Below are 24,944 nucleotides of genomic sequence, written 5' to 3'. Positions count from 1 at the left end.
CCTGATGATAGGTGGCACAAAATCCTGGAAAGCCACAAGCGCTGCATGCAACATCATAGTAACACAGTTCAAGGCCTAATAACAAAGGAGAGATCCTCCAATGAAGCAGTGATCAAAGACAGATGTTGGATGTGGACTGAGGGTATTTTGGAACAAAATCTCTAAAATTTACATTTCTGAGGTCCCTTCTGCTGGGAGCATCACACCACATGGAACAGGATAGAGGCACACAGGGTGTTTGTGATGGTGGGTCAGTGTTTGGCCTCTGTGCCACCAAGGTGCCTGATCTCTCTCACTCTCTTCTCACTCTCTTCCTCTCAGTCCTTCAGGCCAGCCAGCAGCATATCCTGGAGGAAGCCCATTGGTATAACAGAGGGAGAGGGGAGCGGTGCAGGGTTGCAGCCCTCCTCCACGTGTGTGAGTGTGTGTGTTTGTGAGTGTAATGCTTCACCAGACTCAGCCTTGTGGCTCCTTTGAGAATCAGCCTCGCAGTCTGTCTCTCTCTTCACATTCTCAGTGTGATCCAGCTGAGTGGGTGAAAAGTAAAGGAGAGAGAGAGAGAGAGAGAGAGAGAGAGAGAGGCAGGTTGTATAAGACAGTAGTCAATCACTTAGCACAAGCAGCCGGAGAGAGAGAGAGAGAGAGAGAGAGAGAGAGAGTGAAAGTGGAGAGAGAGAGAGAGAGAGAGAGAGATTGGAGAAGCAGCGAGTCGTTCGTCCCTCACTCCAGGCTCTAAGTTTATAGGCAGCCAGGCAGATTTTCTTGGCTTAGACACAGCGCTCATGACAGGATTAGGAGCCGGGGACGCGGGACCAACCGGAGATCTGCAGGTCCTAGTGGACGAACCCGAGCCAGATTCTCTCCCTGCACAGGTAGGACTGAAAACTTCATATTATACCAAAGTGCATCAGATATGTCTATCTGAAGAAGATTATTCAACTGAAAGCAGCAGCAAATCCCCAGTCATTCCTGAAGCAATATTCAATATGCAAGGATATTTTTGGCAAGTGTTGTTTGGCACCACAGTTTAGTTCTTGGTGTGTCTTAAAATGTGATTCCCTGAAGGGTAGGAGAAAACCACAGCATATTATTTTAATCTTGGTGTGAGAGGGTTATTAGGTTGCAGAATATGTCAAAACTCCATCAAATGATTGTGTCTGCTTATTTCTTTGAATATTCAGCGAAAGTCTTACAAGAAGTGTGACTTCCCTCTCCTCTTTCCTTTTTTCCTTTGTTCCTTGGACATTGTAGGCATACACTGATAGTGTATGCTGCAGACAAAGAATGACTCCAACCCAGTCATGTTGAGAACTGACTAAGTGCTCCATGATGAGTAATTTAAAGATAAGTTGCAGCAACACAACATTAGAGCATGTGTTCAGTGTCAGACATTGATGAAATCATCTGCAGCGACTTTGTATAAGCATAATAGAATTACAAATGTGAAGATGCAAATATTTTAATTCATTACATTTTGCTGCTACACTGGTTTGTTCTTTAAAATTGAAAAAACAAACAATTAGCTATTGTATTCATTATATTTTCAGTGCATCTTGTGCCAGCTTAGTATTTGTGAAATTGCTGAAATTGCTCTTTTCAAAAGGGGCAACTGTTGACGTTGTGCCAAGTTTATGGAGGGTCATAGCGCCCTGAGGTTGTTCTTGATTTCATCTTAACAGCAGAGAAATTATGCAAAAAACACCTCTAATTTTAGATGCTTCCTTACTACTTTTGTTATGTAACTGGCTTGTGGTCCCGTACACCATCCATTAAAAGCACTCACACTCACACGACTAGGCATTCAGCTCCCTGTGCAGCTCAACAAAAAAAGCCCCACTTCTGCCAGAGCAAAGGGTTAATTTACCCACTTGGACCCTCTTTGTACTGTAAGGAACTCCGGATAGTCATGTCCCCCAATGACTCATGTTCGCTGAACACATAGCCAACTCTTGCTAGGACTGGGACACTTAAAATTTGTCAGAACACTCTTTTTGCAGAGATGTCCAGAATTTGAGGGCAAGTTTACAAAATGTTCAAGAGGAAGGGCTGCACAGCTTACTGTACAGATGGTGTGAACACTTAAAGGTTCTTAAAGCATCTATTTGTGTGTGAATGCAGCAATATGTGCAGCTGCACATTGAGTTACATGCTCCTGTGTAAGTGTTAGTAAAATTCCAGACTCACGCAGCGCAGAGCGGAGCAACGTGTGGCTCCACTCTGGAATCCTGCACCCAAAGAGGGGAAGACAAAAAAGCTTGACTTGCAAGTTTAGTGATTACAAAGTGCGAGAATCCCCTTTACTTAAATTTCTGCTGTTTCAGCGTGCTGCAGTTAAGTGCAAGTGGAACACTTTGTAGCAAAAGAAGTGAGAGTTTGTAGTGGGAGAATTATGCCTCAAGTATGTGTGTTGTGCCTTTTGCATGTGTGTGCGCGTGTGTTTACGGTGCAGATGTGTCTGGCGCCAATACATAGCAATCAGCATAGCTGGTTGGTGGGGAAGACATTGTGTGTGCATGTGTATGTGTGTGTGAGCTCTGTTAAACATCTCATGACAGTTTTTTTTAACTCCTTCATTCTAATGAAGCAATTTGCAAGACACTCAAGATTTTTGATAGAGAAGAACACATATTATTACATAACAGAGAAATAAATCGCTTCCCCAACTCCCAGAATTTAGAAACCTGACACATTTTAGCTCTACAGCAATCCCGTGTTTAATGTTTTATGATGGAGCTGAGTGTTTTGTAGTCAGCGGTTTCAGAACATGATCACACATAGCCAAGAAGCAGGGGGAGACCACACTGGTGCATGTGTAACATCAGCTGAAAGCTGGCGGGTCACTGCATGGGACGGTGACCTCTTTTCAAGGGTTGAAGTTTCTATTCTCGCGGGTATGTTTGGCCTCAAGAGATTAGGAGAAAACAGATTTCTCAGGGGTATAAGGAGGACAACACAAAGGCACACAATTTGGCTTGTTTCCATTAGAAAGGTTCTCTTTGTGAGGTTTGTGTATGTGAGTTCAACACCTCTGACCCCGTCTGAAAAAAGTCATTTTCTGTCTCTAAACTTGCCTCTCCTCCTCTGCAGAAATGACTGTGTCTGGTTTCAATTAGGCTCTCAGGGATATGTGAGAGTTCTCTCTCTCTCTTTTTCTCTTTCTCTCGCTCTCTCTACATACACAGTATATGTCTGTCTATGTCACTGTCTCATCCTCTGGGTCAGGAGTCAGGGCTTCTCTTTACATCCTCATAGTCTATACAGTCATTCTTTCCTTGTATCTGCCCCTTTATTATAGCTAGATGGCGGGTATGTTACATGGTAACCAGCCACATACTTTTGGGCAAGCACTCCACACATAAAGGAAACTCAGACCAAAGGAAACAAAGTATGGTCCGCCTGCTGGGAGGTTGGCTTGCAGAGGAAAAAAACGCTCACCTTTAAGCCTGCTCCATGCTCTTGCCTTCCAACTCTTTGACACTGTTTCTTACTGTGATTTACTGCCTGACTGACCGACTGACTTTCTGCCTGTTCCTGCCTCCCTGCCTATATGGTACCAATGCATGCAACTTGGATGGAAGTTGAATTTTTTACATTTTTCTGGAAGAAGCTAAGGAGAAAAGGCTCCTTTTTGTTTTTGCAGCCTCCCCTGCTTGTTCTCACTTTCTCTCTGTAACACAGTGGCCCTTGTTTCCTCTGGAGGTCTGAACTCTTTCCATCCCCAATGGCTTGTCCAATGTTATTGGAGCATTAGGAACCTCTCCAGGCAGGCAGTGCAGGTAGAGAATGTGCTGCCTCAAGGTCTTGAGGGTCAGAGGCTGGGACATTGTGTTTTTCAAAGGTGCAGCATGGATTATTGTAGTTTTTGTATGACTTTCTTATTCTTCAAACCCCTCTCCATTTACCAGTAGCAATATCCCTTGAGCTGACATAATCATATTTTCTGTCCCATGCAAGCTCAGCTTCAAACATTAATCTTGTCTTCTGGACTTTTCTTCCGTCTTCCACTCTCTCCCTTGGGATTCTTTTCAGTCTGAAAGTGGTTTTCAAACACGTGTGCTGCCTCGGCTCCATCTGTATTTCTCTTAACGTCAGTCAGTGCCTCTGCTTTCACCCACTCTTCCTGATGTAGGTGGGTTGTGAGGGTGGTGTTAGAGACTGTCCTGTCTGTGTTTCCTCCGGTCTGCTGAGCCCAAATGACCCATTTGAACTCATAGAAAGTTCAGAAAACACACACAGACATATGCCTCATTTGTGGGTTAACATGGGTGCCTATTGTATATGTGTGTATATATATATATATGTGTGTGTGTGTGTGTGTGTGTGTGTGTGCGCGCGCCATGTGGAGGTCTCCCCTGCTACATTCACACACATTTGTACTTTGACCATTGATTCAGAGGAATGTAGCTGATCTGATCTTGGCTAATGTCACCACTGAAGTTCTGCCAGAGCACCTGGTTAAATTATACTTTCCACTTCGTTATAAAGCACTACCTTACATACATGTATGTAATGTATGTGGTGTGCTACTGCACATGTAGCAACATACTGCTTAAAACTTTAGTTCAGGTTCTTATTAAATTACATCATAGAGTAAAGAATGCAAGAATCAAAAGAATGAAAGAGTTGTTTTAACTTCCAGATAAAGGCATGTTGAAGCTGGTGCAGCAGGGAGACTTCAGAAGTTATAAGTCTTCACTCCTGTACAATGTTCCCCAAAACAAAATTCCACCCAAAGAAACACTACAGTATATATTCAGTGGTTTGTTTTGATCGAGAGCACAGTTGTGCTTCGTACTTGCTGTCCCTCACTTGTCTAAAAGGCAGAGTCGGTAAATTGTTATGGTTTGAAAAGCCATTATAAAGATTAAATGTAGATCCAAGCCATTTGCTCAGCACTTTCAGACACAATGATTCAGAAAGTGTCTGCGCAGCGCACCCGGATAACCGAATCTCTATCACAGCTGATCACATACTCTCACTGTTACAAGTACATCTATGTGAAGGATTTCATGGCATGGCTGTCCGATACACTTTTGAAAGTAGAGCCAGGGAATTTTATCAAAAAATAATTAGCATCTAATATAGAAACACAGCCCGAGGTCTTAAAATTACACTCTTGTTAGCATGCATGACCTTCACTAAACTGTGAAAAAACTGATAAAACTGCCTGCCAAATATGGCACTACATAAAGTGCTGAAGGCTAGAATGTGATTAATGAGATAATCTCTTTCACACACATAAGTAGCTCATTTTTTCAGTCTGGTCTGGTCTGTTTCATCTGGCTTTCAGACAATGAAAACGCAACATTTGTCAAGTATTTGTCTCATTTGGAGTTTGAGAAATATCCAGCGTTAGCTAAAGACTTAAATGATGAAACTAGGTTAGTGAACATGTTAAATGTCAGGCAGTATTAGAAGCTTTGACAGGATTTGTAAGGTAGATTATTGCACTGAAAAGAACAAAGGTATATAGCCATGCTTGCAGCTTTGTGAGGCTGTACTAGTGACAACAGGACTTTTAACTATCGTCCACAAGCTAACATGCTCACAATAATAATGCTGACAGGATAAGCAGGTATAATTTTAACATTTTCGCCATTTTAGTTTAGCATGTTAGCATACTAACATTTGCTAGATACCTTAAAGTACAGTGGGGGCTGATGGGAATGTATTAGACAAATTAAATTCTGACCCGATGATGGCACTAGATGAAAATGTAAGTGGATCATGAAAGTCATAACTGTACATTGTCTGGCAAACACAAATGTCTGCACAAAACATGTACTTATTGTCCAAAGAGACTGACATTGCCACTCCTAGGGCCGAGATATAAAAAGGCTAAAAACAGCTCAAGAGGAAGAGGTTTCCCAACATTTTTTATGGTTTTTGGTTAAGTTATTTTATTCTGCAATCCAAAAACACAACAATGTCCACTGCTAACAGACACGCGCATACTGTAGGCCTCCAGGGCAAACAAGTAATCCACCATCTTTGAACTTCTTCAAAATTCTTCTCTTCAGATTCTTCCCAAAGGTTTATTTTTCCAAGGTCCAAAATGAGAGACACATTTCTACCACATTTCATGTCCAGACCAAACTTTATTCTGGGTCAGTCCAGATGGCAGTGGCAGCAACAAAAAACAGTCTGCATGATATTTACAGCAATACCCCAAGGAAGTAACTGACCAAAACCCTGAGGGCTTTTGCTCGACGTTCACAGACACAGGGAGACAGGTTTTCTTTGAGACTTCTTTGGGCTAGCTTAGTCTGACCAGAAGGAGCTGGGGGCGGGAAATAATACTAGACTGGAAGGGCTAATTTGGGCTGGTATGGGCATGAGGTGAACCGCCCAGATGGTTTTGGCCTGAGTGGACTTGTTACGGTCCCAGCTGGAATGTGTCTTGGATTTTGCAGGCTGACCATGGTTATAGATTTCTAAGAAGGGCTTGGACTGTTCCTGTTGAACAGCTGCGATGTGGAAAAGAGCTAAACAGTACCACTTCCAATGGCTTGGAGATGGTTCATTGACTATGAATGGAAATACTGTAGAGAGTAAATGTTAAAATGTTTACAAAATGAACAGTTTTATCTGCTAGTTTCAAGTGTGATCTTTCATATTCTGAGTGACACCTGTGAAGGAATAGTAGTACAATGTGAGGAATACAGTGGCAGTGTGAAATATACCACCTTCTGCCATTGTATTTGATTAGTGTAGTAGAGTAGTGGTAGCTATACTTGACTGACACAACATTATGGAGGGCTGACAAATGAAATGGAAAAACTTAAAAGAAAGGAACTTGTATGGAAGCATTTGTTATTCGTGTCCTGAAAAAACAATTAAGATTGAAATTTAAAGGAACACTGTGGAGGTTCTTTTGTTTGTTTTCGTAAGAAACACTGAATTTACATTTACATTTGTTTACAAAAAAAAAAAAATCACAGGGCTCCTTTAATCTTGGTGAGGTATCCCACCACTACAATTGTGAACCAGATATTGTGTTGATATTGAAGAACAAGACAGGCTTTGTCAGTTATCTGAAATAGAAAATTAAATCCACTGTTTTATATTGTCTTTTATGTTATCATATGAGAAAGGTTATTCAGTAGAAGCAGATATAAAGAAGTAGTGAATGATGTTCATTCCTCCAGTAGAGGTACAGATTCTAATCTAAGCCAAAGAGTACTGAAGCTGTTCTGGAGTTTTGCAATGACCATGTGTTGGATACTGTTGATTTTTCCATTAATTTGTCACCTACATTCCCAATATTTTCTACATTATGTGTATTCTGGAGGATGCGGCTCCACTATGCTGGAGTGTGTGTGTTTGCTCTGAGCCAAACCTATGATTCTTGGATGCAATGTTAGTGCCATGCTTTGCCCACTGAGCTGCACAGGATTGGCACTGTATATAAACAACCTGTACCAGACCAAATGACTTAACCTTAAAGCAGTTATACACAGAGAGAGGGAGGATATGTCTGGGTCTATTCAAGTCCCCTCTCCATGCTTTACACCTCATTGTAGTCTAGTCTGGTGTTTGGACTGGCGCAAGTCTTGCCTTGTGTTGAAACATGTCTCTCATCAGCTGCAGCGCAGACACAAGAACATGTGCCTGTAGTTTATGTACAGCGCCTGTGCGCGTGAACAGACACACATACAAATCTAAGAGGGCATGCATGTATATAAAATTAGAGAAAGAAACATGAGAGACACAAGCATACACACACTGAGAAGAGACAATTCATTCGGTTGCTGTTGGGTATGAAGTAACGGCTCAGCAGAAGAGAATTATTGCATGCAAAGGCTGCAGTGAATGAAATCGAACTTTCAAGTTTGCTTCATTCGAGACGATTGATAGTTGGACAGTTGAAGAGTGCTCAACGAACTGGAAAGTGTATCCCCCGATACATTCCCAGCTGTTTCTGTCTGTAGCTAGCTAACATGCCCAGTGTGCTATTCACAATGGAATGACACCATCTGCATTGACAGGCTTGTTCCACTGTGTGAGACACTGGAAGACTGTAAGGGGGCTGTGGTTTGGTACAGTAAGACTGAGCCAGTGTGCACACAATGTGTGTGTGTGTGTGTGTGTGTGTGTGTGTGTGTGTGTGCGCGCATGGTGTCTTGGCAGATGTGTGGGCCTTGCCTTTTCGCCTCCGATCACTCTAGGGACCCATGACTCACTTTTTTTTTTTTTTTTTTTACCATAAAATCATTCACACACCCACCCCCCCCCCACACACACACATACTCAGCAGGCAGGGAGTCCAAAACAAGTGACTATGTGGCAAAAAGATGACAATTGCAATCATTATTAAGCCATAAATATTATTTTCTCCAGTCTTTTTTTTCCTTTTTGTGGCTGATGATAGTTTCACAGCTTGGCAGTACAAATGACAGGATAGGAAGGCTGCAGGGAAGGGAAAGAGAGAAAGACACAACAGCAGTGAGTCAAAGGGTAGTTAGATAGTGGTTGTGAAGGAATAGTTTGGCACTGAAATCTTTGGGGAATGTGCTTCTCTGCTAAGCTAAGCTAACTGGCTGTTGCCTGTAGCTTTACATTTAGCGTACAGTGTATTTCCAAACAATTCTAACAATAAATTTACATACAAACAGCCTCTTGTGACCATGTGAATGATCACTGCCCCTCCTCAGCAGCAAAAATGGAAGTGGTGTGACGTAGGAAGAATGTTGGGTTTGACTTCACACAAAGACTCAGAATGAGGAAACATCCACCAATCACTAATTATCCTTCATTTAATGGATATGGAAATGGTAAAAACAACTAATTGCCACCATTGGTATCCTGGTGACAATTAGGCCAGTGTTATATCAAACTATTCCTTCAATTAAGCAAGTATTTTGGTGCCTAACCTTAGCTACCAGTTTAAATTCAGATAAAAGCACATGTGAATCTGAGACATAAGTGCTGTTTTGCAATGGATAAATACGCTACAAGAATACGCAATCAGGACGAAGAAACCAAAATGAAAACAGAGAGATGGAATCAACAAGATGAAGACACGGAAAGACAGAGGTGGGACAAGTAAAAGCATTTAAGTGCAGAGACATGAAAGATGGAGGGAAATGTTTAAAAGGATGGCAGGAAGAGACGGAGAGAGAAACACCCGGGTCTGTTTAGTTGAAGGTAGTAAACATTCACGGGGTATCCCAGGAAGAAAACACCACTTTACTACAACCACATTTTTAACTAATAGTATGTTAACACTTAACAAATGTCTCTCTTTCTTTTCCTTCAAACCTCTTGTCCTGTTTCCTCTACCCACATTCCTCTCACTTTACAACTCCATTAATTCTCTCAACATTAGTGTTACCATTTTAGTTGTGAGCATGCCTCAATGTAAAGCAAATTCATGTACTATTATTTATTTATGTGAATAAAATTGCATAGATAGGACTTTACCTATGGACTTTTTGAAAATGTCTCTCTCCTCCAGCTCAATCTTTTTGTTTTCCAGCTATGATGAAATTATCTCACTTGATGCTGGTGAGTGTTCATCGTTAAATTTGGATGACAGGACAAATACATCTGCCATCAGTGACAGCTTGAATCTATGGTCGATTGACTTTTTTTAATGGGTTGAGTGCACCTTTAAGCGCTGTTATTTTCAACATTCAAGGCATCAAATGAGATGCAAATAACATTGCACATTGGACATTGAAAAGCAGTTTGTGTGGCATCATTGATTGCCGTGGAATCAGCCAAACAGGTTTCATTTACTGAACGCCAGTGTCTGCAAAGTGTCCTATAAAACATAAAATAACCCAGCAGCAGTAATTTGCGTTCTAGCAAAATGGTTAAGCTGTGAGTCAATTTGTGTAAAGTGGCCATTTTTGACCTTTGAAAATTCACCTCTCTGTCTCTCCTCTTCTGTTTTTCTCTTCATACACACAGCTGTGACCGGCCTCCTGTGTCCCGTCACATCAATCTTCCGAGGCGCTCTTCCAAGGTTGACCTGATTACCAAGAAGCCTCCCTTCTCCTCCTCTCCTCCCCCACCATGCGTCTCTTCACCACCTTCCTCCTCTTGCTGCTCCTCTGGTCGGCTGAGTCCCGGAGAGGCCCTCGGTCAGGGGCTGTGGAGAGGGGTGCCGGCGGCCATGTACGGGGCAGAGGCAGGGCCAGACTGATGAGACGGCAAACTCATGACTGTAAGGAGTACATGGAGGCAGGAGAGAAGTACCTGGACTGTCAGGACAGACAGCTGACCACCGTGATGCAGAACTGGCCCAAAGATATTCACCATCTGCTGTTGGCAAGGAATAAGATTCAGGTACATGCAGACAATTTACGCTGTAAAGAGGCAAGATAGAGGTCACCTGCTACAGTCCAGACACTGCTAACAACAATTATGAGGCTGAGAATGTCTCGTGCAGTTTTGTGTAACAAATGCATGCATTTTCTGCAGGTTTGTGTCTCAAACCTCTCACTCAGACCCTAAACTCAGTCAGCTTGTTGATACCATGAGCATCTGTGCACCATTTATTTGGGGCTGAGATCAAAGAAACATTTTTCTGCAATGTGTGTGTCGATGTAGTTTTTTTGCATGTCATAGCGAGCACAGGATGTGTGCATCACAGGTGTCGATGAACAAAACAAAATGCTGTGCCAGCGATGTAATAAATGAGATAGAGAAGATAAATGAGTTGTACACTGATTAAAGCAGTGAAAAATGAGTATAATTGCTTTTTATTTTGGCCCATTAACGTTTAAAGAGTACGGTTGTTAAATTAGTGAGTGGTGAGAGGAAAGAATGAACTGAGTGGATTTTAGTCTATTTTTAGCTGAATGTTTGGGCTTGTTGGACTTTGCATAAAATGAAATTAAACTAGCATTAAAGTATTTGATTATTAAAGCTATATGCTGTAGTTTGCAACTGCAGGTGCAACATAACTATACTTTCTGTATAATGTGAAAGTTTTCATTTGTAGTGACACTGCAGTTCCTCTCAGTTATATCTGTGCTCAATATTTTGTTTTTATGGCTTTTGGTTCAATCTCTCCACTCTCATAGGGCCTTTGTTCAATTACATAAAAGCCAACATTTCACATCTCCCCCTTAGGTTTTGAGAGACAACATGTTCTCCCAGTTCACCCAGCTGAAGAGCCTGGACCTCCAGCAGAACGACATCTCCATGGTGGAAGATGGAGCGTTCAGCGGCCTCTCTCAGCTCACCACCCTGCTCCTCCAGCACAACGGGCTGAGAACAGCCTCCGAGGAGATCCTGCTGCCTCTGCCCCGCCTCACCTACCTCCGTCTCTATGACAACCCCTGGAGCTGCCACTGCTCATTGGACAGCTTGGTCACAACCCTGCAGGTGCCTAGCAACCGCAACCTGGGCAACTACGCCAAGTGCGCGGAGCCCCCGTCGCTGAGGGGCCAGAAGCTGAAGAAGCTGAGCGTGGGGTCGCTGTGTGCGGATGACAACCAGGTAGACAGGAGGCCGGGGGGCGGAGAGGGGGGTCAACCGAGGCCTCCACCTATCAAAGTGAAGCCAGAGGCCATGTCAATGTGCCACACCTACGTGTTCCCCAAACCTCTGCTGGACTGCAGCAGCAAAGGTGAGATGGTTACGTTTTTTATCACTTGTGTAATGTCATGTTAAAATGTTTCCCCTGAAATGTTGTGAAATTTGCTAAACAACTAAAGTACAGGTGGCACATTTTGGTTGATGGTTTGGTTTTCCTTTGTTTTATAACTTAATACTTGCAAAACTAATTCCCATCAGTCTCACCTGTACTGTTTAATGCTAATTAGTGAATGTTAGCATGCTCACACATAAACTAAGAGGATGAACATGTATATACCTGCTTTAGCATTGTTGCTGTGAGTATGTATAGTCTATCAGTGCACCAACGTTGTCCCTCTTTAGAAATCCACAAGCTTCTGTGTCCACAGAAAAGGCTCAACTTTATTTCTGCATTTCTGCAAACTGTTCATTTGCAGCCATACTCAATTGAGATCAACTAGTGTCAGTGTATGTTTAGCTGAAGCTTTGCCACATATTTAATAGTTATCATATGTGACAAAAACTAATTTTCCTGCCAAATACATTATAAACAAATAGACTGCCCTGGCAGGGGAGTACCGCGTATCAAAGGTACGTTTGTTCGGTTTGCTCTGCACTCTCCAGTGTAGAGTCATGCTTGCTTGTCCAGTGAAATTGGGCACGGAAATTAGTTTGCTGTGTAATGTTTTGGTTACTACAAGGCTTAGCAAGCAGAGTTGTGTTTGTTTTAAAAAGTTTGCCGTGCACGGCGTCTGAACCTCATTCAGATGGAAGGAGCAGGCCCTCTGTATGTTGTACTGTACACTCAAGACTCTTGCTTCCCCCCCCCCCCCCCAGAGTGGCAGGTTTAAAGTCAGGGTAAAAGCTGGAATTTTCATACACATAGTATGATTTTGCATTTTGAAGACATCTTACTCATTCGACATTATTCCATTGCGTCAGGCTACCTGTTGTGATTGTGGGGGCATCGTTTGGGCTTCTTGCTGAGTTGCATTGTGGTGTGTTTATGCTGTTGTGTGGTCTGTTCAGCACTTCACTGATTTTTGAAGTGCAGAGCTCTTTTGTCTTCTATTGTATTCTGATTGGAATCCTACATTCATTAATTTTCTGCAGAACTGTCTTCTCTGACAGATTTTTGGAGGCAGTAATGACCACCAGCATCACAATATGTTTGAGTGTCTGAGTCAGCATGGGTAGAAAGCTGCAGGAAAGATGGAAACAGGCAGGCAACTCTCTTTTAGCTCCTCCAATTTTCACATCTGGTTGTCTCTCTCTTTCTGTGTAAAAATGCCACCACGAGGCTGCTATCCTAGAGGCTGTAAGTTCTCCAGAGCTCCATAAAAAGTTTGTGTCAGTGTTGCCTTTTTCAGAGATAGGCAGTATGCAGGAATGACAATCTCTGAATTTGTGCAGACACATCACTTATTGTTACTTTTATGTGGGCTCTTCGCTCGTGGTTTCTCTCTCATCTTCTCCCTTTAATCTGTTACTCTCTGCCCAGCACCCCCCTCCTTTTTTATCTGTCTCCTCTTCAAAGCACTAACATATGACTCTTCTGATGCCCAAATAGCATCCGCTGTCAACACAGTGAACAGAAAGACAGTCTGTGCCCATGTTTGAGACCAAATGAGCGCCCAGATTTAAATGAGCAATTGAATGCATCTATAAATGGAGAGCTTATGCCTCTCGCAGAAAGCAATCTTTCACAGAGCATCGGCAAGCCAAAACCACACAATGCAGCATCTGTGTTGTGTAAATGCTCAAGGAAGCTTTTTGCATATTTTCCTAATTTTTTTCAACAGTAGGGCTTTTGAATTGATTCATTATCTGACCCACTATAAGGTTTCTCTGTTTTTCTCACAGGCTGATTCTTCGATCCATCTTTTCCTCTTTTTCATGCCCAGTAATAACTCCCTACATCCTGCCTCCTCCTAAAGCATTCCCAACCATGAAAGCGATATGCAATGCGTGAATGTTGCTTAATATACTGCAGCTGTTGTTCATGACGTTCAATACATAGTTTCTGTGCTTTTGATTTGCAAGGACGTCCATATATTTGTACTGTTAGCTTGGAGTAATATTTCATTTTGTTGTTTTGACTGCACTGCCTTCCAGCACCAGTGTCTATATTAGTAGCACAGGTTATATTAGCTGCCAATCAGTGTGAGATCTAACCACTGGTAGTTTAAATCGTTAAACATTGTTTTATCCTAATAAAAGTAACATAAAGTTGTGTATTACGCAAACACATCCGATGTTTACATTCATCCTCTCCTTTGCCTTTTTTGGCACATTGCTAGATTTTTCTGTGTCTTACCGCCACCAACTGTTGGTTAGACAGCGAAATACCAATGGTCGGTGTGTGTTTTGCGGCGCCCATGTGCTCGCACACGCGCCTGATTGTACTTATGCACAACACAAACAAAAAAGGGTCCATCCATCCATCCATTGTCTATACCGCTTATCCTTCTGGGTTGCAGGGGGGCTGGAGTCAATCTCAGGTGACTTTGGGTGAAAGGTGGGGTACACCCTGGACAGGTCGGCAGCCAATCGCAGGGCCAACATGTAGAGACAGACAACCATTCACGCTCAGATGCTACTGCTGCTGCCTGAGCGTGGCTATTGAGCTGCGCTGGCACTGCTGCTGACATCACTCACAAAGCAACAACAGTGTTGTGACATAGAGAATCATGTTTGTGTCATTTAGGGGGGAAATTTGTGCGTCTTAACATTTGAGTCACTTTTCAAATGTTGCTAAAAGTTTCCAGATAAAATTTAAAAGTAGTTACATTTGTTTCTGCTATTTGAAAAAATAAAAAGTTGCATGGGTGGTCTGAAAAGTTGCCAAATCTAGCATCAAAATTGTTAAATTGGCATCACTGGCAGGGAGCAAGAATAAGAAAACCAAGAGCAGAGTGGAAACTCTGATCTCTCCATCTCCAAACCCTGTATTTTCCTTGTCTATCTATTTCTCCCTGTTTTTCTCCCCTGTCTCCATGTCTCCCTTACTTTGGTTTGAGGGCAGTTTCTCTGAGGTGAACCACAGCAGATTTCAGGCTCCACATCATTCTCACTAGAGATCAGTGCTATACAGAGTGGTTAATAGAGTTAATATGGGAATTCTTAAGGCTGTGTTTCTCAAAGAAGGGACATGGACTTTGGAGTTACTGTGTGTTGATATCCAAATGTGCCTTCGAATTACTTCTGTTTCAGCGCCTTTCATAGAACTGGGGAAAGACCCAAATGCAGACAGAAGAGAAGGCAGCATGACGACTTAAGTGATTTATTGAAGAAAGTATCTTACAGGCTGGTACACTGATACAAACAACTAAAACTAGGATGGACTGGCCAAGAAACTAACCATCTGAGCTGCTGTATGTAGTGGGGTTGATGGGTAAGTGGGGTAGACGGGTGAAGCTAACAAGGAACAAGATAAGATGATCTCCAGGGCGGGAAAACATGCAAAGGCAGGAAGTAACAAACACAAGTGGAAGAGAGTACTACGAAACAATGAAAGACATCACTTTCAGGACTCCTTGTTCTTATTTACGCTAAAGATAGTTCTTAATGACATTGGCTCTATGTTTGGACAAATCTGGGGCCAATCAGACCCCTCCCTGATGGTACTGCATGATGGATAAGTATCTGCCTGTATTTCTCAGCATTGAGGACACCATTAATCCTGACCACAGCCCCAACTCCATTTGCAGAAATGCAGCCCCAAACTTGCAAAAAACCTCCACCATGCTTCACTGTGGGCTGCAGACACTCATTATTGTACCGCTCTCCAGCCCTTCGCCCAACAAACTGCTTCTGCTACAGCCAAATATTTCAAATTTGCCTTTTTGGCCACAATCTTTCATGAAGACCACTTCTTCATGGCTTGAGGCCAATTTTCATAGATATATGTGATCTCCGACAAGCTGACACGCCACATGCATTTCCAGTAATAAACAATTATAACATTAGCATAAAAACCTAATGTTAGCATACATTAAATAATCCCCTTTTCTGGATATTTTTTAGATATATGCCACATGTGTTACATTAGTGCAATACCAGCTTTTCAATTGATTTCCCTATGATCTTTCTGTCATCCATCCATCCATTATCATACTGTTTATCCATCACTTGTCACTGGGGTGCTGGAGCCAATCCAAGCTTACTTTTGGATGACAAACTAAACCCCAGACTGGTCGCCAGTCAATCACAGCACTGAAGCTTTCTGTCATTTCAGATTATTTTTTGCATATATGTCTCAGGATGTTGCTCAGAAACCCATCTACTGGGCAGTATATTGATTTTGTTGGCCTAGTTTTAGTCTCTGCCTTCGAGACTGTGCACATAAGGTCAAGAAATCATTGGTTTCAGAAGTAACATAAATCCTCCATATAAATGTCGGGCCATTTCAGTAGGCAGCAGAAAAGTGACTCATGTATATATTGAGTTGGCTGCCTCCCAGTCACACACACACATGGACACCCACAGGCATGATATTATGTCAGGCTCTCCCTGGACTTCCAGAGGGAAGTTAGTCAGCAGAAAAAAAGACAAAAATCTTCCATAATGCCATTTGAGCAAGAGGCAGAGGTAGAGAGGCCAGTATCAAACATCACTCTCTACTAACAGCAGGATTTAGCTGCAGACTCTGCCAGATGTTCTCCTCTAGCATTTTCTAGGGAAACTGTACAGCTGTTACAAAAATGGACTTGTGTTCAACTTCTGGGGTTCAGAGTTTCCCAAGGAGATTTTTCTCGCTGAGGTGAAAAGGTCACTGAAACATTGTGAGAACACACTTTGGGATGCTAAAAATACCACTGAAATCAATTGTTATGATGTATTTGTTGGCAAGCTGGCAGTTACTTCCACTATTTGAAAGGCAATGTTTGGATGGATACACCATGGACGACAAAAGATTGCTTATATTTTCATTATTTGCCTTTTTTTTGTTGTTCCCAACACACTGTTGCCGTGGTGACACAGCCAAAAAGAGGCAGTTACATGTAATTCCTTGGAAAAACAGTCTGGATGTAGCCCATTTATCATAATTTGCAGAAATATCTGGAGGATTGAGTTTTTACTTGTTTGTAACTCTGTTAACAAAGATGTAGCTTCTTGCACAGCCATGATGAGACACAATTTCTTTCACACTATGAGCAAGAGATCTCTATTTCAGTTGCACTTACATACACCAAACTTTCCAGTTCTATTCCTATATATATCCTGAAGGTTTCTTTATCAGGTCTTGTTCATATGTCATTCATAACCAGATTTATATAACATTTTATTGCTTTATTTAAATTCCACCAATTATTTTATTGGTCTGATAATAATGAATTTGAAAATGAAAAAAAATCTGGTGGTGTAGAGTTAAAAAGAAGTGAATTTACAATTCATAATGGAATCAGTGATTCTCTGACCAAGCTGCCAGCGGTCAAGTTGCATTATGGGTTATGTAGGCACTGGTTTTTAGGTGCTCAGTTTCAATACACACCCATTTGGAGAGGAATCCCGTCTAATATGGAAAGCTATTTCTGTTGACACAGTGAATTACAGCATTAAGGCAATAAACCTCTTTTAAAAATGTAGCCTGATATGACCACTAGCACTGATGTGGTTGTTATGATGGTGATATCCTGTAAACAGAGCTGTCAGCATGTTTAGAACAGGCGTCACCTCTGCCTCTATATCTTTTGTCTGAATAATGGGAGTTATGGAGACTCCTGAAGCAAAGGAAGAAATTATAGGGGATTCTGACAGATTACACTTTACTTGTTAAATGCTAATGACGGAAAATATCCCAACTCAAATCATGTTTTTGCTCTGCCTGTGCTGGAGGATGATTAGTAGTGTAGTTAACAGTAAACAGAACATTCTTTTCCCAAGGCATGTACTGCATAGTCCCCTCATGTTTGACAAATAACTATTTCCTCCTGCTACCTTTATTCCTCCAGTCTTGTGTCATGTAATGAATATAGTCAAGCAGCTGAGGTGCAAGTGACTTCACATGAAACATGTTTAAAGATTAGAAGGTAACACGTTACATACAAACTAATTTATTGCTACCTAATGCTACATCTAATGCTCAGAAAGCACGTCAAGAAATCATTCCCCCTGACAAGCATGGGGTGCACGTCCAAACCACAAGAAATCACTGCAGTACGCACAGTTAACCCCAGAGTCTTCGTGTCAACACTGTAAAAAATTAACTGCTTCCCTTTTAACTGTCTAAACAGTATGACACATATTGCACCACCAGCTCCAAATGGAATCTGCATTGATGCGCAAATGATGTATCCTGCAGATGTTGCTGTATATTTCACCTTTTGCAAAAATGAGAATAATAGCAACACATTTTATAGAATATATAGTGATGAGGGAAGAATAATCAGACATACACATAATTCATCAGCAGTGCTAACCCATATCCTCTGGAGAAGGATTTGTAGATAAATGTCCGGATTAATGTTCTGCACTCCTACTAAATCCATTCGGCATACTGCCGTACATTTACTGCAATATGTTATCCATGTGTTGCACTAATGCACAGCCTACATGTTTTTAACTAACAATGGAACCTCCATGGGATGTTTTGGCAAATGACTGACTAAACAGCTGCAGAGAGTAATTCATACCTTGTACTTTGGCATAGTTTAGAAAAATAATTTAATCACCCAGAGATGAAACAGCTATTGGTCCAAATTAAGAGCTGTTATCAGACAAAACACTGGGATTCTTAAGACAGGAGTGAGTTTCTCAGGTAGTAGCAAAGTACTTCTTCTTTGTTTTGGATGGAAACGTTCAAGTGGGACAGATGTTCACATGTGCACTGAAGTAATGACTCCAGCAGATATGGCAAAAATCCAGTCCAAACCCAGTTATGAATGAATGACTTTCCCTTTTCCTGACATGTTCTCTCTCTTTCTCCTCCTCTCTGTATGTTTCTTCATTCAGCACTCGGCTCTGAGGAGGCACAAATGTTAAAGTAGGACAGAAAGCCTAACACTTTATCTGCAAGATTTGCTCCATTAAAAATCTCAAGATACCCTAAAGGCCCCTGATAAAATATCTGACTTCCTGAAAACACATTTAGCACCAGGAAGCACTGCTAAAGAGAGCGAGTCATATGTAACATAGCAAATCAAGATAATGAGCAGGATAATAGCTCTCCTATCTTTGGCTCTGATTTTTTTTTTTTTTTTTTTTACTTTCTTCCCCCAGGGGAAAATATCCTATTGATCACAGACACCACCTATTCAGTCTTAGCTAATGTCACCGCTGAATACACAGTGTAGGAGATTATTCTCATTCATGGTAAAACTCAGAGGACTGCAGATGTATCTCCCTTGGACAGTGAGGATTTGCTTTTGGCTCAAAATATTGAAGGCTGATTTCTCACAAGTGAGCCTGGGAATTGATCGGTCTGACGCAAGAGCATTTTTCCAGTCTGAAAATCAGTTTGAACAAAGCTACAGACACATGTACACCGAAGGCATGGTGGGATTCCCTTTAGACTTATGATTTCCACTGTGGAGGACTGATAGCTTGTGTCTCCAAAGTCTGTTCCTGCTTTTGTAAATGTTTGTATCTATCACTGCATCACATCACTGAACAATAATAATTACATTTCCTGAGAGCAATTGTTACATCTGCGAGCTTGCTGCATATATATGTCCTGTGTGTGTGTGTGTGTGTGTGTGTAATTATATTTTTCAGTCATTGATGATTTATGGCAGCATGCCTCCAAGATAACTGGCTACAACATCTGTGGCAGTAAAGTGTGTGCATACAGACTGCAACATCTGCACTGTGAAACTGCTCATACACATTCCTCCGAGCAAATTATACAATCCATGTAAATAAATACATGCAGGAAACTAACCCACATGCATGTCTGCCACATACAAATCGCACACAGTCTTTTTTTTTCCAAAATAAAGCAGTAATTCTATATGAAAATAAACACTGAATAATTATACCTCAGTTCGTATTCACTGCCTAAACATACTTGTGTATCCTCTTATCATTTCGCAAACTGCTTCAAGAATCACCCATGTTTATTTTGTTAATACAGGGCCACACACTCAGTTTTAAACAGAGCTACACTATGACTGGCACAGAAGATGTGATCTCCAATTTAGGTGGTTTTCATATTTTTACAGACACTGACAGGTGGAGGAACTCTAGTAACTGTGGGAACCGCAGAACCAATTCAAAATCCGTTAAAATGTTTTTTTTTGGCTTTGAAAGGCTTGACAGCCAGACTTGTGCAATAATATGAATCTGGATCAGTTTATCGTCTGTGGAGAAGTTTCAAGTATCTAGATTGAAGCTACGGGTCAAATGTTTCCAGCTATAGTGACCGATCTTCATTTTAACTTTGACTTTGACTTAAAACTCCGGAGAGAACCTGTTATCAAAATGGGAATATGTGGGAACAACTGTTTCATACATTAGATTCTTCAAAGACCGTCTTACATGATGGGGGAAATGTGCGTGAGGATGGAAACACTGGAAGTGAATAGAAACACTCTGGCACAGAAGTGAAATATTGTCATACATGCTGTTGCTCTCGACTCCATCATGAAAGGATTTAATATTGCATACAACCCACACAACATCTTGAAAATGTATAAAAATGCAGACATTTTGGATTTCCAGCTCTCCTGGTGATCCTGGGGCTTTGCACTTTGTTTTCTGATTTCATTTGTTGTGCACATCTGCCTCAGTCCTGTAAATCATTTCAACAGAAATACAGGAATTAATCTTTTTTCTTGTTGTGTTGTGTGTATCATTCTCTCTGTTTTAATTTCTTTACAAAAACCCGGTTTCTACATGGCAGATATTAAGAAATTATGTTTCTTTGTATTTCCTTCATTGCAGATTTGAATAACATCCCATCTGGCCTGCCGTCTGACATAGTGAAGATGGACCTGTCCAGCAACAACATCAAACATCTCAGGCCCAAACAGTTCCTGCTGTCCAAAGACCTCAAGCTGCTCAACCTTAGCAGCAACAGCCTGCGCCATATAGACACAGGTGACACAACAGCGCCACCTCACACACACACACACACACACACCTCTGCACCCACATCAACACATCATGTCCGCAGCGAGTATATGATACTCATATAACCCTGCTCTTGTCAAAAATGAAACTGCCTTTCTTTCACCTTTTCCTATATGGTGGGTCACAAGACAAATGGCTGTACTATCGTTTAACCCACCAGGAAAGATGCAGAGGCATCGTTAAAATGTGACATATTTAACAACACTGATAACACTGATAATAAGTATAGGACTTTTAATATTGATCAAGGAAAGGTTTTAGGTCTTTCATTAGGGAAACACAAGATGCTCAAAAGATCAATTTTATTGTAATAGAATATCTGTTCTGAATACTAATTAGACTCAATGCTAGATGAAAGCCATTAAAAAAGAGCAGACTCATTACTTTCTCCAGACTAATGATGTCTTCCTGCCCAGGAGGGAAATCCTTTAAAAACCTTGTAGTTTTCAGATGTAAACAAGTGATCTCTGTAGCTCGCTTCACCGTGTCCAAAACTATCTGGAAACTAAAGAATAAATTCTGTGTAATTCTGAGAGCTTATGATAGTCAGTGACATATGGCCTCAATCATGGTTACTCCGTCTAATCATGTTCACATTTGGAGTCAAAAAAAAAAAAATGCTTAGAACCATTTTCAAGATGTTGCTTGGTTCCGCTTTTCATATGACGGGTGACCGGAGTGAGAAAGAGACAGGAATGAAAAAGGCAAGACAAAGGCTCTGTGCATTTATTAGAAATAATTTGTGTGTTCCAAGTATTTGCAGTCATCTTTCACTGTTAGTTTTGGCCAATTTTTTTGTGCCAGATTGTTGTGGTATTTTCCAAACCCCATGACAAAACAGCAATCCACACAGTCACAGGACAGTACAGTGTATTTAAAGGTCATTTGGTGCACTTTCCCATGACTGATAACTTAACACTTAAGGAATTGTCACAATGTGGGGCCCCGTCCATGTGGAATTCCTAACTCTGCACAATTCTTAATACTCTCCAGTCCTTGTAGAAGATCCCTCTTGTCTGCTGCTGCTTCACTGTTGCTTCACCTACAGTCACACTGAGTAGATGCAGGCAAGTATGTAATAGTAAGACTTCTGCAACAGTGATATCTGTTGTTATGGAGACTAGATACTTTGAAACTGTGTTTATTTGTTATGGAGACTTGTTACCAAGATCAGCCCAGAGTGTGAAGAATGTGGGAGGTAAATCCTTAATTCATCACCTCAGCTGAAGTTGGATGAGGTTCTTGTTTTCACGCCATTTTTGTCTGTTCCTTTGTCAGCTCAAAGAATGTTAAATGTGAATGTTGTTCCCATATTATTCAAAATCCACTTTTTATGTGTTTTCAACATAAACAGGCCCAACAATGCACAAGATCCCGCTATTTTTATGCCCGAAATTGAACGGAGCCCTGCCTTCAGCACTGTATTCAGTTCTCTTTATACATCCATGCATCCACCTTGTTTCCTCACTAACATCAGCTCCCATTAACACAAATTTGTCGACGGCGAGAGCAAAGCCCACAAACTGTTCTGTTCTTCTAAAACCGGCGGTGCAGAAAGTGGCTGAAAGCAGCTGCAGCAGCCTTATCTGATGAGAAAAATAATGTGGTTTTTGAACATTAAACCATACTAACTATTCCAGTAGAATGTACAGTACAGTAAAGCTGGAGAAATTGATGACAGGGTTTAAAGCATAAGCCTCAGTCTGGGTTATGTTATCTGTGATCCTGATGGCAGTGCTGAAATACATTGAGAGAAAGGCATTATGTAGAGCTCTTTGCTTGCATTTCTTCTATGACAAAAAATGTACTAAACTGTCAAAGGATGCTTAGATAAGGTTGCTTAGGAAGGATGAACAGATGGAAAGAACAATCATGGCCAGAAAGTGAATCAGTGCAAAATGTCAGAGAGTTAGATGAGAAGATCAGTGCCACCCTTAAGACGGATCAATCATCTCATCTAACTTGACCACAAAGCAAACTAACTTACATGGATTTCCCAAAATGTTGAACTTTTCCTTTAACATAGATTCTTTAGGTTACATAAATATTCTAAGGGCACCTGCAAACTAAATATAATCTACAGAATATTGCTCCACTTTATTTCTCTGCCTGGGAAAATACCATAACAGTAGACCACACTGAGCTTCCTGTGGCCATCGGAGCTATAAAAAAGAAAAGAAACTGTATGAACAGTAGCCAATTAGGGAGAGTCAGTCTCATGAGTCCAGAGATAAGACAGGGGAGGGGAAGGTGAAACATCCCTCCTGTTCTCCTCCTTCATTTCCTATAGTTCCCAGATCTGTGTCATCTTTAAGGTTGAAAGATGAGACTGCTGTATCAGCGACTTATCACTTATCCATGACTGAAAATGGATTTTCAGAAGGATTTCAGTCCCCAGTGTCAATTTATCTTCTTCTCAGCGTTTATTCTCACTGTATTCGTCTACCTCTATATGTTCCACATACACACCTCCCCTCCTCCCCCTCTTCTTCCTCCCCTCCTCTCTTCCGCCATGCTAAGATCAAAGCTAGGCCCAAGGCTAGAGGACAACGTGAAACAGCCTCCACTGTCTCATTACGCAGATTGCTAACAATGTCTGGAACCTTTTAAATACGTCAACAGTCACAAAATTGTGTCATTTTCATCATAGTTCAGACAATGAAAGACTTTGTTCACTTTCAGTGCAAACACATAAACCATGTGCTGCTGCTGACACTGCAATTTTGGTGATTATCATGTTCTCCCTTCATTTGAAAGGTTATATACACAAAAATTACAAGTATAGTGAGTAAGGTTTGTTTTTTTTAATGAATTCAGTGTACTTTTAATAAGATAGAATAAGAAAGTCTTAAAGCTGCTTACAGTGATCTTTTTTTGTTTGTTTCATGGCTCTTAACTTACTTAACACTAACTCTCATCAATGTACTTTCCTGAGTTCCTGAGGTTTCACAGAAGGCAGCTGTCTGCAGCAAAAAGGCTCTGATAAACCCACTGCACGCTACTTCCCAAGCACAAACCAGATAAAGTTAGCTTGTAAAGAAAGTGGACTATTTGGCAGCTTAGTTGTTAGTCAGATATTTGCCTCAGGAGATGGTGGAGACCAAACAAAGAGCAAAAAAGAGAGTGGATATTGGACTTTTTTAGTATTCAGACAGCACTGCGATCTGTGAAGCTTATTTTGTTCCACTTCTCTTCCTCTTCCAGCTGCATTTGCAGGCCTGCTGTACCTCCGTGAGCTTGACCTGTCCAACAACAGCCTCCATTACTTTCAGTACGGTGTACTGGAGGACCTCTACTTCCTACGGAAGCTCACGCTGGAGAACAACCCCTGGATCTGCGACTACAACATCCACTACCTGATCTACTGGCTCAAGCACCACCCCGGCGTCTTCTACACTGGCCTGGTATGCTCAGAGCCACGGGAGTTCAGGGGCTGGCGTGTCGAGGATTACGTCAAGACCTACAACGGGGAATGCCCTAAAGATAAACAAACTGGAGGGATGGATACAGGACAGGGAGGACAAGGGGGGACAGACAATGACGCGGAGGTGGCGGAGGAGACGGGACAGGGCGAGACTCTGCCTCGACCCCTGAAGGAGAAGAAGCCCAACATATTTGAGATCATCAGGCTGAGTTAAAATGGAGACGGATCCGCGGACTGGCGTGGTTCTGCATGGAGTGAGAATGTCTGCGGACAGGCTAAAGATTGGATTAATAAACGTAGACATGGTGCTTTGTTGTTAAAAAAAAAGAATGTGATGAGTAAAAATACAATTTTGGGATGAATCCATTATTTTGCGGCCAAGATGTCTGTTTAGTAATTAACAATTTCCATCTTGTGTGGATAAGAGAAAGAAATCATTCTGAAACATTAACATTTTCTTAAAAGATGACTAGTCGCCATGTCATATTGCTAAGTTGTATCTTTTGCAGAACAGATCTAATAACCCCCAACAAATACGTCTCTTTGAATTTCCCACACAATGAACTGCGGGTACTCTCTTTTTTCTGTTACAGTAATTATTGACTTAGTTAGGATATGCTTTTTTTCTTCAAAAACAGGGTTTTTGGACTTTTTGTATTAATTAATGTATGACATTGTCTACCTGTTTTCTGGAAATAAAATTTGGTTTATTTTTTCTGAAAATTTGGTTTATTGAGTGATGGACAGACATGATGGAACATACTGAACTTATTTCCCTACAGTCTCACCACATGAATTGCAGATGCACATACGGTGACTCACTGTTATAATGCTGTTGGTTCAAGTAATGACTGATAATTATAGATGAATGTACCAAAGTATGAAAACGGCCTGATAACGGACCTTAAGAGTGACCATG

At 41.4% G+C, this 24,944-nt stretch overlaps 1 protein-coding gene across 1 annotated transcript; it reads left to right on the top strand.

The window, feature by feature from the left end:
- The first annotated feature begins 695 nt into the window (after positions 1-695).
- On the top strand, positions 696-24,748 carry lrrc17 (leucine rich repeat containing 17). Its single transcript, XM_070853921.1, has 5 exons — positions 696-872; positions 9,916-10,293; positions 11,083-11,581; positions 20,413-20,568; positions 23,806-24,748. The coding sequence occupies exons 2-5, from the start codon at positions 10,021-10,023 to the stop codon at positions 24,237-24,239; spliced, it is 1,362 nt and encodes a 453-aa protein (XP_070710022.1). The 5' UTR covers positions 696-872; positions 9,916-10,020; the 3' UTR covers positions 24,240-24,748.
- The last annotated feature ends 196 nt before the right edge of the window (positions 24,749-24,944 follow it).

Source organism: Pempheris klunzingeri, chromosome 22, assembly GCF_042242105.1.
Source record: "Pempheris klunzingeri isolate RE-2024b chromosome 22, fPemKlu1.hap1, whole genome shotgun sequence".
Classification (NCBI taxonomy): domain Eukaryota; kingdom Metazoa; phylum Chordata; class Actinopteri; order Acropomatiformes; family Pempheridae; genus Pempheris; species Pempheris klunzingeri.
This window is presented reverse-complemented; position numbering and strand designations above follow the sequence as displayed.